Source organism: Rousettus aegyptiacus, unplaced genomic scaffold (assembly GCF_014176215.1).
Source record: "Rousettus aegyptiacus isolate mRouAeg1 unplaced genomic scaffold, mRouAeg1.p scaffold_m13_p_6, whole genome shotgun sequence".
NCBI classification, from domain to species: Eukaryota; Metazoa; Chordata; class Mammalia; order Chiroptera; family Pteropodidae; genus Rousettus; species Rousettus aegyptiacus.
The window spans coordinates 88,610,917-88,629,846 of NW_023416309.1; the positions used below are offsets into that span (position 1 = coordinate 88,610,917).

The following is an 18,930-nucleotide window of genomic DNA, read 5'->3' on the forward strand; positions in this document are numbered from 1 at the left end:
TACTCTCTTAACAGCAATCTTCCAGACCAACTGTCAGCTGCAATTCACCTGATTATTTCCTTTCTTTACAGTTTAAAACTAAAATGGGAAGGACTAAGTGAAAGGAAAAAACTTCGGTTGGATGTAGAGTTTAAAGACTAAAGTAGTTGGGAGATTTTAGGAGTCAACACTTGGCAGCTCCTGTTCTCATCTATTTTAGAAAAGTAAACCCCCTCTCCCCCCACCACACCATTAAACTTACAGGGAGAACAAGGAGAAGATGAAATGTATCTCTTCTTGGGAGGAAATGACGGCTACAGCATCACTATCAAATTTTAAAACGTTCCTACTTTCAAGTTTAAGAAAACTACCACCTCAGGATTTTATTTTTAGTTCTGAGGGAATCAGTCTAAATCTCAGCACTAAATAACTTATCTTTCCTTTGAATAAAAAGACAAATGACAGTGGTTTTAAATTGCTGGGTTTTATTAAGATATTGGCAAAATTTCAACATACTTCCTACCTGAATGAACAGTTTTCATAAAATATGAAGGATCACTCATGATTACAACTGAACTCAAAAGTGAGCTGTAGAGCAGGTTCATAAATTGATAAATTTACTTGGTAAGAAATGATTCACTTCATTCGCTTCACTCCATAGAGAATTCTTTGCAGAGAAATGTCATGAACAAGAGAACAAAGCCTGTCTCACCAAAGAGCACCTAGAGTAAGTTAACAATGATGTATCTGTGGACTCTCTAATACATCAAAGTTTATTAGAGTATTTCCTTTTCCAGAACAACTGCTGTGTCAGTCTGGAGTTCCCTATCTTACTTCATATTTTCTAATTAGTACAATAAATAGTCTTCACAATAGAAGATAAAATGCTGCTAGAGGAAATAATTATTTTTCTACACAGTACCCTTTGTCTGGAAAATAGTGTTATAATACTGGCAGTATCTTGTTTTGAAAAATACATCTAAGCTATTCACATGTCAGAACAGAAGAGTGGGTGTTTGTCCTTTAACATCACATGATTTTAAAAGGTAAAAAAAGTATGTTCTTTCTTTTGCTAATATGATCCAAAGAAAAATTGTCACAATTATGATGTGACTAAAACTGTAGTATTCCCGTATATGGCCTTGCTTAGGTGAGAATGATCATTAAGTGAACACAGCATGTTTAAACATCAAAATAATTAAATCACTTTCTTACAAAGCCTCCGCGAGCCTTTGATGGGGAAGGAAGCACTTGAACCACAGCAGTTTTATCTGTAAACACTGAACTCTTTATGCATCATTTTCATCTGCCCATTGGATGTTGCACTTCTTACTGGCACAGTGTTCCAACAGTGGAGTGTGGTTGTCATGGAAATGCAGTGTGACGCTATACAGCACGTTGACATTCTACCACCATAAATGTGGTCAGAATCAGACTCAGTGTTGACATTGACATTGTTGACATTGTCCCTGGAAAAGGTGTTACTTTCAAGGGTCCTCCTAGTTAAATGCAACAGCAATTTTAATCTTATTAATTCAAGGACAATGGATGGCACTTCTAGGTAAAGAAAAGGTATTTACATGTGTGTTTCCACCATCTTCTGCACAGACCTAACTGGGACTTGTAGCCCCAGTGTTTGGCGTGAAAATGCTGCTTAACATCAGCTCTCCCTCCACGGTCCATGTCCAGAAAGTGAACAAGGAAGCCTGTAAATTAGGGGCCGATTCCCTTTGGAACTCACAGTGAATGTACAAGGAGTTTGTAATTATTTCAGTTGGTGACTTGAAGTCTGTTTCCTTAACTACTACTATACTTTCTTGTTCATATTTGTTTTACTATTTCCTAGTCTAACAAAACTTTAGCAGGCAAACAAATTGATGCAGATCATGTTAAATTCAAAAAGGGATACTGCCACTCCTAAAGACTGTAGAACTTTCACCACCACTAAATTACACAGTGAATAAAAGTACAAAACACATAACTCACAGACTATACACCTCAGCGTTAACAGTTAATATATATTATAGAGATACTTTATCTGTCTAATATTTTTACAATCACCAGATACACCATCATTAAGTACAAGTTACAGAAATGTGTAGAAACCATTAGAGGGGTACTTATTGCTTACGTCAGCAAGCAGCAGATAAGGGCACAGGATTTGAACTGAAGGGAACTACTTTCTATCACCAGTGGCATTAAGATATAACACTGCATTTCACAAAGCACTGCTTTTATCTAGCTTATAGAACCAAGAGCAGCATATATCAGACCAATAACCACTACTTTAATATGTATTATAGAATTTTAAAGGACTTACCTTACAAATGGTACCTAACTACTCTAGAAATATGCATGTTGTGGACAAATGAAAATTTGCTATTTTTTACAATATTGTTCTATAACTTGACCGTACTAGAACTACTTCGCTTTATTTTCTAGAGGGCTACTGGTATGAGAATGGAGTTAACACTGCTTACTTATGTCATAGTCAGACCTCTAAGATCCAGACCCTAAGATACATTCCAATTTCAGCCAACCATTTTTCCCCACTGAAAAAAACCCATCACTTATACCCTCTTTCCTTTCACCTTTATTCGGATCAAAGACATGAACTATAGACGACCATAGGAAATCCTTAAAAAATTGTTTAAGTCGGCTAAATGCTTTGGACTATTATAAAAAAAAAAAAACCAATATTCTGCTGCCTCTGTTTTCTTGTTTCCTTAGATAATTTGACTCGAAAATGACACTGCACCTGATGGGTTGTTAACAAGATCTAGGCTTCGGACAGTGAAAGACGCGAGTGAGGTCCGTGCGCGGGCGTGAACGAAGCACCAGGCTGGCGAAAAGACTCTGGCACTTTGGTTGGAGCCATGTTTACTCCCTCCTTTTCAGCCACGTGCCACAGGATTTGAGAAAAGAAACGGCTTCAAAATCAAGAGAAAACAAATACTGAAAATCTCTTACTTACATCCAAATTTTTTAAATAAAATCTGTAGATTAACGATTGATCATTGCTAAAACGAAGCTGTTTTTATTTGATAGAGCTGTACGGGCACCTGAAATATGCTATATAGTCCTGTTGTTTTTAAAATCCAAGAATTTTAGCCCTCTATTCTGGATCTGGGGAACAGTGAGTATCTGCATTATTATGTGAAAACACGATTAGGCAGAAGATGTTTCTCAACAAAATACTTCAGTACCTCCTGTCCATTCACATGGCCGGTCCATGGTAGCCTGGGGGAGGGTAAAATGTCACGTGGAGACATTCATGATTCTCAGAATCAGAGGCTGCTTCACTAAATGAATCTGATTATTAGTTTATTTGCTGCCTTTAGTTGAAGATATGCTTCTGGCTCGAAACCGCAGAAATGGCAAAAAGGCAGACAATTTTAAAATGTCAAATACAAATAAATATTGAAATATCTCTGCAGTCTGAAGTTGCATGAAACAGGACTCTGGGGTGTTCTCCACTTATTACCAAGCCGGCCTCGGGCGTGGCAATCTGCATTCTGTTTTGCACTTGGCCTCTGGGCTCGCTTTAAGCAGCACTTTCAGCCTCTTTCACACCAATTACTTCCCTCCCTTGGGGGAAACAGTTTTAGAGAGGTTAACACTAGTATTTTTTGTCATTCTCCAAAACCACTTTTAATAGTAGTAGTAGATGCCTTTGTTATGTGACCTTTAAAAAAAAAAAGGCAGAAAAAATAGAAATAGCTGATTTTCGTTTTAAATGGAAACTTGATTCTAGTAATATCTGTACCTGACATCATCTCCATTAAAGCAGTTTATTCCTGAGATGATGGTACAGTGAGAAACATGTTGGCATCAGGTTAAAACCTGATGACAGTGGTCCTCTAAAATGACAAATAATAAAAATTCTGCCAAAAGCACCATAACAGGTTATGAAACTCCCAAATAGCTACAATCCTAGGAAATACTTTTGAATTCAAAAAATTTTCTTAGTCTTTTATGTTACAGGAAAAAAAAAAATCAGTAAATCGTTTTGACTGTATGCCGCCTCACAAGTCTGAGAATATGACATTTTTATGCTAGGTTTCTGCTGTCGTTGTTACCACTTAAAACCCATATGGCTTTTAGTCTTTTACTTACCAAAAAAAAAAGGGGGGGGGAGTATTCCTTCATAGTCCCCAGTCTTTTGAGGAATATTCCCTAACTAAATCTAATTCTGCATTAAGTTTTCCGTAGATATATTAGGCACATCGGACCAGATTTCAACTGCGTTGAGCTTTTTCAACACTATATATCCTGACTCAAGTAACTCGCAAGCTTCCACTAGTGACGTGAAGAGGCAGGGCGGTGGGGTTGCATGTAGGTGTGGGGACACATCACAGGCATCAGTTGTATAATTTTGCTAGTGAAACCGCCAATACTTTTTTCAAATTGAACACACTGTATTTTGAGTTTCCTAGAGATCTATTTACATTTAAGAATCGAGCCACCCATGTTTTCATAATGAAGCACATATATTTCAGAAATGTCTACCTTGTTTCTACTCTGATAGTGGTTTTTTTTTTCGGGGGTGGGGGGTGGGGAGCTAGCTAGCCTACTTTAAAGAGTAATGTTATATTTTATAGCTCCAGGGAAGATCTGGGTATGGAATATCATTATTCTGTCTGAGTTTCCTCATCATGTTTTCACTGTAATCTTTCCAACTATTTTGCCTCCATGGCAGAGAACTTCTTAACATCCTATTTCTCCTCCCACTTCGAATAAGTGAACACAGGCTAGTGCCTATTTTGTGGGAATGCTCTTGAGCAGAGAGGAATGAATTAAGCTTTGGATTAAACTTGAATCCGTGCCGCCTCTTTGAATAGTGGTAGCGTAAATGAGATAATCTAGAAACTCTCTTTCCCAGGAATTTGAACTGTTCATTTTCCAACCTAGAACAGACAGGAGACAAGTTCTCCATTCTGTGTATCTGCTGCCCTGTTGAACCCAAATTAAAGGAAGAGGGAAACTTTCCAGCACCACTCCATTCAGGCAATGATGATTGAACTGATTTTTCCTCCATTATTAGCTCATTAATAAGATTTGCTTTCTTTGGTGCACCAGTGCCAAACATATCAACTGGTGGCAAAAACTGAGCAGTGTGAGGTTTGCTTTCTTCTATTTGTGTGAGATCTAGGTAGCCTGGGTCTTCCAGCACGTTGACTTGGGACCCTGGGCTCAGGCTAGTTCTATCAGTGAAAGAATCCACACGCCCATCATAGCCTAGATCGGCTGGTGCTGAACACTGATGCTGAGGCCAAGGGCGTTTGCACTCTCCATGATTCTCCTTATCATCCCCACCATCTTCTTGCCCTCCTTGAAAAGAGTTCTCTGTCCAATCTGATTCCTCACTAACATTTACAGCTTTGTTCATGTCCCTCAGGAATACCACAATAACAGTGATGTTATCACTCGACCCGGCATCACGAGCTGATGCCACTAATTTGTGGGCAACCATGCTGCTGTCTCCATTGTTCTCCTTCAGGTGGTCAGACACAACTTTCACGGCCTCATCGGGGTTCACGGTGTCGTAGAAGCCGTCGCAGGCCAGAATGAGGTAGTCTTCAGTTCCATCCAAAACGGTAGAGGCAGAATCTGCATCCCCACAGATATATGGCTTATGTTCAGCATCTCCTGTGGGAATTAGAAGGTAGGTCAGATTTTGGTTCACCTTGCAAGTAAGAATGTGTATGGCCAATGCTATAACTGATCACAGTCTGCTGGATTGTGATCCGAATTTACTGGAAAGAATTTATAAACTGGTTTTAGATAAAATACTCAAATCCTCTGTTAATTGGATCCCTCAGTACTCTCAGTTAAATAATTGCCATTCCTGGGCTTAATTTCTTATCTAGCTTAGACTCTGCATCTTGCACCCCTAGGTAAGACTTAGGCTGAGCTGAGCATGACAACAAATGTCAAATCTAAATTTGTTGCTGCACTGAAAAATCCAGTCCTGTGTAGAAAAACCTTGTTGATTTAGTAGATCTGTTCTTTTACAGGTTAGGTTTGATTTAATTGAGATTTGAGAAAAGGTCCACATTGAAAAACCAAAGTTCTGACCACCCTTTTCATTAAACATTTAATTTTTGTTCTATTCTTATTTAGAAATCAATAGCTTCACACTGCACAACACGGAGGTTTGAGTTACAAAGGATTTTAAAAATTCAAGCGCAAATCCCCCAAGCTAGGAAAAGTCATCCCAAGCCTCTGACAAGGGAAATAGAATGTTGTTCTCCTGGTTCCCAGTCCAGTTTGCTTTCTGTTTTTTAATGCTGCTCTTTGCTTACTGTTTCAAGAGAACAGTCAGAATGTGTATGACCACTTTCCCTCGTCTGTGGGGACTCCCCTATTCTTCTTGCTTTCTTTATGTGTCTCGGATCATCCCCCTGCCCTTCTGTCTTTATTGCTATTGTTCATTTTCCACATGTGAACAACCATGAGAACCCTCAAAGCCCTATTGGGCCTTTATTCCTCTCTTCTTGCTTATTAGCTCATCCCCTATGCAGAATGACATTTGAGCTGGGCCTTGAAGGATAAGTTAGTTATCACCAGGCAGAGTTGAGGGAACAGAATTAGCAAAGACAGGCAACTGTTAGGGAGTAATGCGCAGTTGAACATATGGTGCTTGGGTTAGGGTGCCGGAGGTAGGCTGGAGACCTTGGGCCCACCCTGAGCTAGGTTTCTATCACCAGACTGGTAAGAAAATCCATCATCTACAGTGCACTTTGAAACTTTCAGATCTGGAGCACTTCTAAATCCATTGTTTTCCTTTAGGTATTTGGACAGAGCCCAGGCAAAAGGGTCCTTCGCCTGATGGGTCACCACATAGCTTGTTACTATGACAAGGGATACTCATTTACTTCTTTTTTTCCTTAATTAACTTTTTTTTTATGCTGACATTGGTTAACAAAATCCAATAAGTTTCAGCTGTACACTTTAACAGTAAGACACACACACACACACACACACACTCTGTCTCTCTCTCTCTCTCTCTCTCTGTTTCTCTCTGTTTCTCTCTCTGTCTCTCTCTGTCTCTCTCTCTCTGTGTTCACTTCCCAGAGTTAGATTTCTTTCTGTCACCACATATTTGACTCCCTTTACTCCATCTACTTCTCCTCTCCGTCTCCCCTCTGGTAACCACTACTCTATTGTCCATGTACGTGAGACTCTGTGTTGTTTCTCCTGTTCATTTGCTGCTTTTAGGTTTATATCCTACATATAAGTGATATCATGTGATTTTCAATTTTTTCTGTGTGGCTTATTTCACTTAGCATAATGATCTCGAAGTCCATCCGCGTTGTCACAAATTCATGTAGTTTTTAACATAAAAAACATAGAGTATTGAGTAATAATTCCTGGACTAGGGTATCATAATTCATCGGTAAACAATAGTTTTTAAAAATTTACAAAGCGCTTTATCATTTGTAAGGTAGTGGCAAATAGCTTAATAGTTAAGGACACCAGCACTGGAGTCTGATGGCCTGGGTCCAAATCTTAGCACTTGTTAACCCTCAGCAATTACTGTCCTTTTCATTACACTACAACTGAACTTTTTGACCAGGGTGAGATAAAATGAAGATAAATATACTTAAGTAATCTGGCTATATTACTGTTTCTGGTATAGATTGTCTCCTATCCAGGTAAGGTTCTTTCAGACATTTCACTCACCTGCTTAATTCTCAGAGAGGCCCAGAGAACTCAGTAGGAACCCTATGGATAACTCTGCCAACACCATTATGGGCCACATGTCCTATCCAACAGGTTGCATGGGGATACTCCGAACAACAGATACTTACTTAGTGTACTTACCTGTGTTAGTTTATCTGTAAGGCAGGAAACTATCTTTTTTATACGGTAGCCAGAGCCATCTTCCTCAAGCATGGTTTTGATTTTGTCAATTTCACTTATATACTATGCTACCTTTTAATTGGCCTGTTAAAGCTAATTAAAACTTTCAGTCATGAGATTCAGGGTCCTCCACCAGTCCACTTTAAATTTCCCCATCCCCTACTCTACCTGACTGTATTATTATCATCATTATTATTTTCTGAATTCCAGCTCTAAAAATAAATGTGATCTGAGTCATACTGTTCCCAAAAGTCTTTAGTGCTTCAATTAAAAGGCTACTGCAACTGTTAGTTTAGAACAGAACATACAAAGATTTGCGCAGAGAAAATGCTGCCAAAATTCTGGCTTTTCACCTGCTCTACTGTTGGATGTCAAATTCATGACATTTCGCCCCCAAATTCGGTAGGAGGGCATGATTATCCATTTCATGGGAGAAATGGCAACATCCTTTTGTCTTCAGCCTCCTCTCTCCGTATGCTAGGAAACATATCATGCTTCTGTCAACTTTGGATCATAAATCTGAAGGGCTCCTGGGGAGAAACATTTTAAAAGGTTTTCATTTTTAAAGCTTTAAGTGTCATTTTTTCTGAAGTAGAGTTGAACTCTGCTTAGGAGTCCTTTCTCTTGTCCCTATTTAGCCACCTATTTTATTCTATGAACTTTCTAAATCTCACATTTTTCGGCTCCCTATTCCAATTAAGCTACTAGATTTCAGTAGGTGTGGCCTAATTTCCGACTTCAAAGAAAATTAAGTTTATCATACTTGAGTTCCCTCAATTCCTCCCCACCCTATCCTCTCAGTATTTTTTTTTTTTAATCTGTAGAAATTCATCTATATCAGCTACCATTTTCTCAGAGTAAGAGGTGTCCTTTCCCACCTGAAAGCTAACCTGTGCCATTGGGTCTGTTTTGTAGGACTCCGGCTTTCTCATCTTCGATTTCTCTTCTACGTGCTCTCTTCTTTTTAATCCTACAAACACTGTCTGATCTAAAATCTCCTCATCCTAAAAACTGTAAAAGCAACCCTTTCCAAAATCAGCTTTTGCCTCAAGTTCACCACACTATTTCCCTTCACCACCAAATTGTCCAAGAAACCAAATCTACACATGCTCCTTTATGTTATTGTTCATTTCCCTCACCTGATTGTTTTCTGGTTTTTCCACCTACTAATCCAAAACATTTCTCTCAAATGTTACTAACTGTAGTAAGTCCTCACTTAACGTTAATAGGTTCTGCGACTTTGAATGAAATGACTTCAAACGAAACCAGTTTATCATAAGCTAACTGATAGAAAAAAGTTAAGCTCCTACAGCATCTCATCAGTGTCATAATGAAAATGATGTTGAACAAAATATTATTTAAGGACTCGTTGTATTTCCTATTTTCAAAATTCCAGGTCTTTTTTTTAACCCACTTCAAACTTGACCTCTGCAGCACTTGACTGACTACTAACTCCTAGAAACCTTTGCCTAGCATCTGTGATGCCTACTTCTGGAACTGCGATCCCTTCTGGATTTTCTTTGCTGGCCCCTTAATAACAGCACTAACTATTACTGTGTGCTAAGACTGGCAGGCAGGGTTCTAAGTGCAGGGAGTGTATTATACCATTAAATACAAAAACTCCATGAGTCAGGTGCTGTTACTATTCATACTTTATAAAGGAACAGACAGACACAGAAGTTATGTAAATTTCCCAAGGCCCAAAACCTGTAGAGTGGGAGATCCAAGATAGAAACCTAGAAAGCATGACTTCATTATGGTATTCCACCTTAAATAAAGTCTCATCCTTGGTCGCTCTCTTAATACTACATATTCTTCCTGGGCAATGTCATCCATGCCTGTAGTTTCAGTTAATAATGTATATGTCACTTCACAGATTGCTAATATTATTGCCAAAATGGAATGAATTCCCAAGTCTCTCTCTCCAACTCAGAAGTGTGCTAAGCTCCAGATCTTTATTTCCAACTACATATAAATTATCTCTTTCAAGACATCTCATATGTACCTGGACTATAAAATATGTCCAAAATGAACTCATTACTGCCCTCCTCCCCACCACACCCCAAATTTCTGGGCTTTGTTACAAAATGCTTTATCATCATCTCAGTCACACAAGTGAGAAAGCTGAAAGTTACCTTTCCTCTTCCCCCACAAAGTCATTTCTGCCTCATCAATTCATGCCTCCTTCTTCAGCATCCCTTTTTAGCTGTCCTCATCTCTGTAACAAACTGTATCCACAGCCTCCTGAATGATCTCTCATGTAGGCTTCCTACTCTAGTCTGTCTTCCATACCATCTTTACAAATATCTCATAAATATAAACCCGATCCTGTGGGTCCGTCTGCTTATTCACCTGGTAAAACCCAGACTATTTAGCCCCTTCACGATCTGACACCAACACTGACTTGACGTCTTACCACTCCCACTGTCTGCCCTGGCTTCCTGTACTTCTTGCTGTTCCTAAAACACAACCTGCTCTTTCAGACGCCCATGTGTTTGTGTTCCTCTCTGTCTGTAATTGCCTTCCCTGAACACTGTCCTCCACATCCAACTCAAAAGGCACTTCCTCTGTGAAGTCTGCCATATTCTCTCTTAGACTGCCACTTACTTAAGGACATTCTTCCCCTGCTTTAGATTCCCCTTGTGTTATATTTTTAGAAACAAGAAAAAGCAAGTATCCGCTAGTAAAGTTGGTTTTGTAACAGGCATGAAAGATATCGCTCAGTGCTCCAACAAAGACAGGAAGAAGATCAAGAGGAAGAGGTCTTTGGTTGCAGTTGTCAAAAGTAATTCTATATGGGGTTATGTTTTAGAAAAGGGAAGTTTCCCCCATTCGGCCTTATTCCAGAGTTCCTAATAACTCCCTCAGTCATCAGGTAAAGGCAACTTTCAGTTTTTCAGGAGGCATTTGCCGAAATTTTTTTCTCTCTCTCCACTTTCCGCTGCCCATATTTGGGCCACTTCACAGCTTGCCAGCACCTTCCCAAAGAGTGGGAGGAACTCAGCGTAGTGAAGCGGAATCGGTCCTTTGAGATTTTGTTAATGTTCTGGAATTATTTGGTGATGATAAGCAAAATTTGGGGATTAGATGTACATTTCATTTATCCATGTTATCCCTATTTTTTTAGGAGGCAGTGACTAAGCACTGCAGTATATATGCATATTATTTATATAGACACACACACTGATTTAGTCCTTTAAAATAAATCACAGAAAATGAAGGTAAACCATGAAGCCTAAAATAATAAACCAAGGTGCCAAGGTGAAACAAAGACAAACAAGACTATAGCTCAATTCTTTGAACTTATACCCTTGCATTTTGTCCAGTCAACTCAGCTGTTTACTCTGTAAGTTTTAGAGGGGTGTTTTTTGTTTTTTTTGTTTTTTTGTTTTTTTGTTTTTTTTTTTTTTGCCGACTTTCTGCTGCTTTTGAAGAATTTTAAGTCCCTGGAAGCAGATTCTTTAAAACCCCAGGATTATCTGGCAATTACTACATTCCTCATATAGAAAATTATTTTTTATCTAAAAAGCAGTGTTTTTCCTATAGATTTGTTTTCTGTTGTTTATGTTATTTTAAAATCCATTGAAAAAAATTTAAAGCTTTAAGCAAGGTAAAATATGAGGGAGCCTTCCATTCTCATACAGTGTATAAAAAGCTAACATGACCCAAAACGGAATAAGGATCACTGTAGTGTTAAGCAACTTTGTATACCAAAGATTAAAGGCTTCCATTTTTTTAAAAAGGGATTGAAACTAGTAAGTTCTGCGTTTCTTAATATAGTTCTTTTTTAATAATGGAAATTAAGTATATAAATGAGTAAGTTAATTAAATCAAAAGAAGCATCATCCAACTGTTATTTTAAACAATAATAAGCACACTGATAATGTAATGATCGTCTCAGGATCCCTTATATCAGAGTTAATATAAGACAATGAGCCAGAAGAGAACAGTTCAGAGAAAGAGAAATTAATTTGTTTTTCCTACCAATAGCTCTGGAGACCGATAGACTTCCGTTCACCCTCCAGGCACCAAACCAGACTACACAACCTCCAAGGGCCTCAATTCGCTGCTTTTCATCCTAAACAGCAATGCAATAGAAAGAAGCAAATAATTAGATTCAGGATTTATTCATGTACCTTAACAGTAAACAATATATGTAATACTTATCAGCTTCCTGGAAAAAGGTTCTTTATTTCTCCTTTGGAAGGTAGGCATGGTTGCTGAGATCATGGTGATAATTATAGTAATTAAGTGGGTCTTAATAACTAGAAAACTGCCTTTGTTGGACAGACCATACTTACCTCTCTGTCCGGTTTGTGTGGCTTCATTAGTTCAACAGCTTGGCCCTTTCTCACAAGCATAACCTGGGAGTCACCCACCCAGGCTACATGTAGCATGTTGCCTCTGATAAAAGTCACCACTCCTGTGGTCCCACATCTTAAGCTCTGAAAATAGTTTAAATAAAACTAGAGTCAGTAAAAATAAATAGATATCAAATCTTCATTGAGAAACAGTAGTTAACACAAATATTTCAGTTGGGAGTTAGACAATATATTAACTCAATTTCACAAACAGCAATTCCCACTAATTCAAATTTCTTATTTTTATGTGCATGTATGTATTTACGTGTGCACACACAGACCCATTGGATCTGTGACATGCAAGGCAGGGATGATTATTAATTCCATTTTATATATATATGTAGAAAACTATGGCAGCTTACATGACTTGTCCAAGGGCACAAAAGAGAAATACAATTCTTTTCCTCCTAGTCCAGTGCTGAATCCATTATATCAATCCGAAGAGTAAAGATTACCATATTCTGGTCTGGCTTTTTTGTTACTGACCTCCAGTATGTTTAGGGAGAAAGTCCTAGCTCTGGATAGTAAGATAGGAGTCAAGAGATAACCTGTGTTCCCTGGAGTGCTAACATCCTCTACAATAATTTTAGGGGCCCTTGCTTTTTGGAATGTTGCAGCATAAAGAACCAACAGCCTGGAATTTCACTGCAGTAGCTCAGTACCACTGTACTGAAGGTCTTGATACTACTATACTAAAATGACATCTCTCCATTTGACATGAGTCACCACCAAATGAGCATGACTTTTCTGTTACTAAGGACTTGGCCTAAATTAGAACCAATGCGTCAAGGGTGGTAAAAGGCCCCTGGTAGCCAATGAGAAAAACAACTTCTCATTTTCCCTATTTAGGGAAAGTTTGTTATAAATCCTCACCCACCAATAAAATGTCTTCCCACACAGACTGTTCAAAAACTCAGCCCCCTGGAACACATGATAAAGACACTTGAGTGCGTATGCCCTGGAGAGAACAGGGGGCAGGGCTGCTTCACAGCAGGAATAGCTGCTTTCTTCCCAGCAGTTAACAGCACATGGAAGCATAAGAAGGGGAAACGTAACTGCTGAAACAAACCTAAATTATTCAAGGGAACTATTGGCTGGCCTGAGACTAGGGTCACGGGCAAAGTAAATGTGAACAAGGTCAGAAAAAACAAAATGTAAGTTTCGAGGACACAGAGGAAAAGGGATAGAACAGAGGATGAAGAAGATGACAAGTGGTTCGGTTTTACATTGGTGATTACAGAGCACCTCTCAGTGGCCAGGTCTCGTCCTCCCTCAGAAGGCTGACAGCCGGCAGCTCTAAGGCCGCCCCTCCAGAGACGGAAGGGCTGAGGTCAACAACTGTACGTTGATTTCTAGCCCCACTTTATATGTAGAGCTTAGTGGTTACTGCTGTTGGGTTTGCATGTTAATCTAAACCTGGGGTGCTGGTGGGCAACTATAGAATATTTCTCTTAATACCAAGTAGTTCTGAATTATTGTTTCATGAATTCTAAGCCCCACTACTGCTGTAAAGCATAACTCTGAGATGAAAGAAATGGATTAAAATGATTACCCTGTTCTCTCCAAGTCGATTTCAAAGATGGTTAATGTTTAAGTTGTAGGGCAGCAGTCTTATTTTCTGTGTATATATAATTCTATAATTACTTTTAAAAATTAAAAATTATTCTCTTTCTAATGGCTCCCAGTTAGAAATCATAGAGCACTATGCTTAATTATGTAATACTGATATCCAGAATTAGATTAATTTGATTAAAATTTTTACTTCTAGATCTTAATATAGAGCCCCTGTCATTCATTCAGAGTAAAAACCTTAAGTCTGATTAACCTTAAGAAATTAGGACATGAGCTCTGACTTTTCTTCCTGTTAAGAGAAAATCAGTTCAAGGATCATCTAAGGATTCACTCTCTCCAAGCAAATTTTCCCTCAAGAGACACATAACGAAACACTGCCAACCCATTTAGAACCAAATGTATGGGAGTAATCCCAGCTTCTGTTTCTTTTTTAGACCATTTTTAATCACCATATCCAGATTTTATCAGCGAAAGTCTGCTTAGAGAAATGGTCCTGGTATGAACCTGACATGCAGTGGTGAAGAAGGATAAACTCACCTGCCATATCCAGCAATGGATTGATTGCCTTTCCAGAAAATTATAGCTTGGGAGTTTCTATACAGTACATCACAGCACCCCCACTAAACTCTTCCCGAAGAGAGAATTAGAACTACAACAGAATCCAGTACTATGGGTCAAGAATACAGTTTGGGAGAGAACTTTAAATAATGCCTGCCTCAAAAGAGAAAATCCGAAATAGCCCTTTAACCACAGACCAAGGTGAGCTCAGCAAAGTGCATTCATGGCTAGAATTTAGGAGGAAACGGCATACCTCCCTCGCTGCTTTCTGCACAAACCGCTCATCGGTGACCCGGAAGGCCCGGCACAGGGCCTCAGCAGGGTCGTGGGGGAACATCTCCTGGCGTACTAAGTTAACGTGCAGGTGAATGGAGGCATAAATGGCAGCGTCCACTCCTCCATGGCCATCAAACACTGCAAAGTAAGCTTGTTCTTCCTGGTCCTGTCAACAGAAACAGTCAAGGGAGTTGGGTATAGCATGGTTCAAGTGCGCCGACCCCCTGCATTGCTGCCCATCCTCCTCCACTGCATTTGTCACCCAGATAACGAGACTAAATGTTTCCCTTTCCTGACATGCCTGATCAGCTGCTAAAATACCTGCACTGTTAGGGCATCTGTGTTCGCACACCAGAACACTGGAACACATCATGCCCAATTAGCTCGGGCTGAAGCGCCCTCTCTGCGAAGTTACTGTCTTGTGCCATGGAAACCGCCCACATACATTTGCTTCAGAACTGCTGCTACAGTTTTGAGGGGAGGGGGAGAAAAGAAATGATGAGGAATTGAACAAAAGCCCTTCTGGATTGAGTATTTTTTCCAAAAAAGTATTTTAAATTAGAAACTGAGAACAATAGAAAACAATTGGCCTCCTAGCATAAGGCCAATTATGTTAGGTTGTTTAAAATACACAGAGATAATGAAAGCGTACACATACTTCTATAATATCTCCTTTATAAATCATTAGTGGTCACATTAACTGACCATAAATAGCACAGCCTAAACTGGTTAGCCAAATTTGAACCATATCAGATGTCCACATGCCCTGTAACCACTTTACCTTGTCTCTTAATCCAAGACTTAGCTTCGTATTTCCCTTGCCCACCCACTGCTTCAAGTGATAAAATCACTGCCAGAGGGTAGTCTTCCAAACCTGTGCTTTGTCCTGACAAAGGAAGCCTAGTCACAAGATCACATGAAAACCGTTAAGTAGTTTGCTGCTTCATCTTCAGCTCAAGTGTTTAAATCTCAGATTTTGCTCACTCAGGAGATCTATAGCTCACTGAACTCTGAGTCCTGAACTCCCTTTAGGCAACAGTATGTATTGACTTTCGTCTGTCAGTCTTTGACATTCCTTGGGCTCTAGCAGCTTGGATGAGTCCAGGTCCTGTCATTCAAAGTAAATCACATAATTTTCTTGTGCTCGCTTTCTCATCTGTTAGGGGAGGAATAAGGTGCTGCCTCATGGGGATTGGGAAGGATTACTAAAACAACAGGTACATTTGCTTTGAAAAAGATCTTTTAAAGTACCACATATAAATATCCACAGAGTAATGATAGCACCCAAATATTATGAAATCTATATTTAATATAGATATTACAACTAGTTAATTCAGCAATTTAATCAGCATCATCTATAATGCCATCGAAGATTAACCGATTAAACAGAATTATCTAGAAGAAAAAAAAAAACTCCTGACATGTAGAATTGCTACCATTACCGTAGTACTCATTTTTAAAGAATTGGCAGGAATAAGGGTAAAACTTAAAAACAGCATCTACAAGTAGTTTTTACATGATGAATGAGTTGTGGAATTATCACAAAAAAGGGGCCAATAATAGCTTTATGGGGTCATGAGAATATAGCTAAACAATGTGAGATCGGTGGGGAGATTTCTTAATACAGCCTCAGAGGAAATAGAAGGGGGCCAAATGGATCTCTAAATACTTAGTATAGCTTTTTAACAAAAATACCAATATTCTTCCTGTATGTATGTTTCGACTAATAATAAATAAGTGGAAAGTAAATCTATAATCCCACCATCCACAGATAACTAGCCTTTTTCTATACATATACATTTTTAAATAAAATTAGGATCATATGTAGAATTTTATATCTGGCTTTTTGTCATTTATCATGTCATTGGCATTTCCCCCATGGCATTAAGTATTACTCGAAGGCATAACTTTAAATGGACATGTACTATATATCTTATGAGCATATGAGTTTTCCCTATACGTAATGATTTAGATTGTTTCCAATTTTTATTGACAATGTTGTATTAAATATTAATGTCAAACAAAACATGTATGTAAGACTTTTCTGCATTTCTGTCCCTTGTAATATAAAAATTAAAAGTGAAATTACCAGATCGAGGGGTGTGAAAATTTACAAGGTTCTACCTATGTGTTGTCGAATTGCCATCAAAGCCTGTTTCACTATAGCAAGGTGCTCCTTTCTGAGTTAGGAGTTTGGACTGATTTCGAGGCAAAATGAAAACCAAGTCAACAAATAGCAATCACGCCTCAAACCTGAGTATAATCTTCAAGTTGATGTAGTGATATAAGCATTGTTTATCACGTAACAGCCTTTCGGGTTATGCGTGCTTGGGCATGGAAACAAAGACATCGCCTGATCTATCTTGGTAACATAAGCTCCCATTACCAACCCACCATCACTGCTTATCAGACCTTGACGGTCAGCTAAAATTTAAATTGGGTTGCTGCAAGAAGGAAATATCGTGCTTTGTAGAAATTATTGCATTGTAATGTCTAAGTTACGGACTTGAGTAAAGAGGCAAGTGACAGGCAAAAGAAACAACCTACCTCTGTTTGCATTAACATAATACATTTAATAGAAAGAAAAGAGGAAGATAGGAAAATGGTTATTAAGTTGACAAGGCTCATATGATCCAATTTGTCAGTCACAGAGATTCATGAAATGCAATCCCAGCTACTTTCCTATTTCAGAAACCAAGATTTAAAAAAGAAAACCACATGAAATCAGAAAACTATCTCAGTCTCATTCTGTTTGTTTGTGTTTCTTCACCAGCATACTAATGTGGGAACTTAATAAACTTGATAGATTATACTATCAAAATAGTTTCCTTTAAAAAAAAAAAAAACGGCTTTACTGAGGTATGTTTCCTTTTTCTGCTTGTATGTTTACAGAATAGCTCTGGAAGGTTACACAAGAAACTGGTAATTCCCTTGCCTTCGTGGAGGGAACTGAGAAACAACGATGAGAGAGAGACCTGATTTTCCAATTCTAAGCCATGTGAACGCATTACCTATTCAAAACAGCATAAACGAGTTCCTTTTCTATTGTCCAGTGAGAGCAGGTTTGTGCCGCTTTGCCCTCAGTCTCATTCTAACCTATCGGAGATACTGTTATATTAGAAGTTCTGTTAGAAAGCAAGACCATGAATGAAGATGTTTGTTTTGTTTTTTAAATCTCGTTGACTCTTCAGAAGTGCCCTTTACCTCTAGGTTGAAGAGCATATTAAAGTCGGGAATGCAGACATGTTTGTCCTCCATTTTCCTGCGCATGTTTTTGATGGCGTGGATTGATGTCTCATAATAGAGCTGGGGTCTCCTGCGGAGAGGGAAGTCTTTCACCCAGCTGCAGCAAATCTCGTGTAGTTTGCTGAAGACGGAGCGGGCCAATTTCACTGTCTCAATCTCTGAAAGAAACGCAGAAAAACCCCCAAGGAAGAGCCTTGTAAAAACTGCTTTTCACTTGCCTGATTGGTAAAGACAGAAATAGGTCACATTAGTCAAGCTCCTCCTTAATACAAGAAATTCCCCTTTTCTCAAGAGAAATGTTGCTTCCGAAGAGAGAAAACGACAACCTTTCTAGTAGAAAATCATCAGCCAGCAGCTGCCACTAAGATAATCCTTATGTTGTAAGGAGAAAAACCTCTGGTCAGGGCTGGATCTCTTCCTAGGTTGGATTTATTCTTGCCTGCGAAGGGCTCAGGCCACTGCCATCTAGTTCAGAGCACTGGTTCGCTTTTTCTTGGCTGCCATGCCAAACCCCACATGTGCTTAGATGAATGACTGAAATATGAGCAGTGGTTATCCAGCTAACTGGAATATGAAAAGCCTATGGAAACAGATTATTTATTTACAAACTACAGGAATAATAAGAAGAATTACCATTTGTCTTTGTCTCACTTTCTTTCTAGCCACTTCCTTTACCTCCTCCCAATTCCCCAACTTTTCTGTCCTGTAACTGATCATAATTCAGAACTAAATTACATATTTCTGTTATTTGATGTATTCATAGTTGAACAGATGAGTTAAGAGTTTTATGTATCTCTAAGGAAAAAGAACTTAAATTTCTGTTCATATATGTGTGTACCGTGGACAGAAAAAGAGATAGCAATCAGAAGATTCTTTATCCTAGACTATAAAGTCTGCTACTTGACCTATTAAGTGGAGTAGGCTAGCTGACTTCTGAGGCTAACTTGCATCCCTCAAGGATGGACAGGCATGAAAGCCTTTTAAGCAACACTGAATATAGTATTGACAAGATTGATCATCTCTACTCAAGCTGCAGCTATTGAAATAACCAAGGGGAGATTAGGTTTTCTCA

General features: G+C 38.8%; 2 protein-coding genes across 3 annotated transcripts in view; one reads left to right on the forward strand and one right to left on the reverse strand.

Annotated features, from left to right (window-relative positions):
• Positions 1 to 2,993, forward strand: part of TRIM37 (tripartite motif containing 37) — a 103,551-nt gene extending 100,558 nt beyond the window's left edge. For both annotated transcript variants that reach the window (XM_036222844.1, XM_016123068.2), the window contains exon 25: positions 2,710 to 2,993. In XM_036222844.1, coding sequence (XP_036078737.1) covers positions 2,710 to 2,713 — 4 coding nt within the window. In that variant the 3' untranslated portion in view covers positions 2,714 to 2,993. The remainder of the gene's footprint in view (positions 1 to 2,709) is intronic.
• Positions 444 to 18,930, reverse strand: part of PPM1E (protein phosphatase, Mg2+/Mn2+ dependent 1E) — a 125,034-nt gene continuing 106,547 nt past the window's right edge. The window contains exons 3-7 of the mRNA XM_016123070.2: positions 17,817 to 18,016; positions 14,590 to 14,778; positions 12,147 to 12,290; positions 11,830 to 11,923; positions 444 to 5,628 (exon numbers count right to left, since the gene is read on the reverse strand). Of these exons, the coding sequence (XP_015978556.1) occupies positions 4,568 to 5,628; positions 11,830 to 11,923; positions 12,147 to 12,290; positions 14,590 to 14,778; positions 17,817 to 18,016 (1,688 nt within the window). The 3' untranslated portion in view covers positions 444 to 4,567. The remainder of the gene's footprint in view (positions 5,629 to 11,829; positions 11,924 to 12,146; positions 12,291 to 14,589; positions 14,779 to 17,816; positions 18,017 to 18,930) is intronic.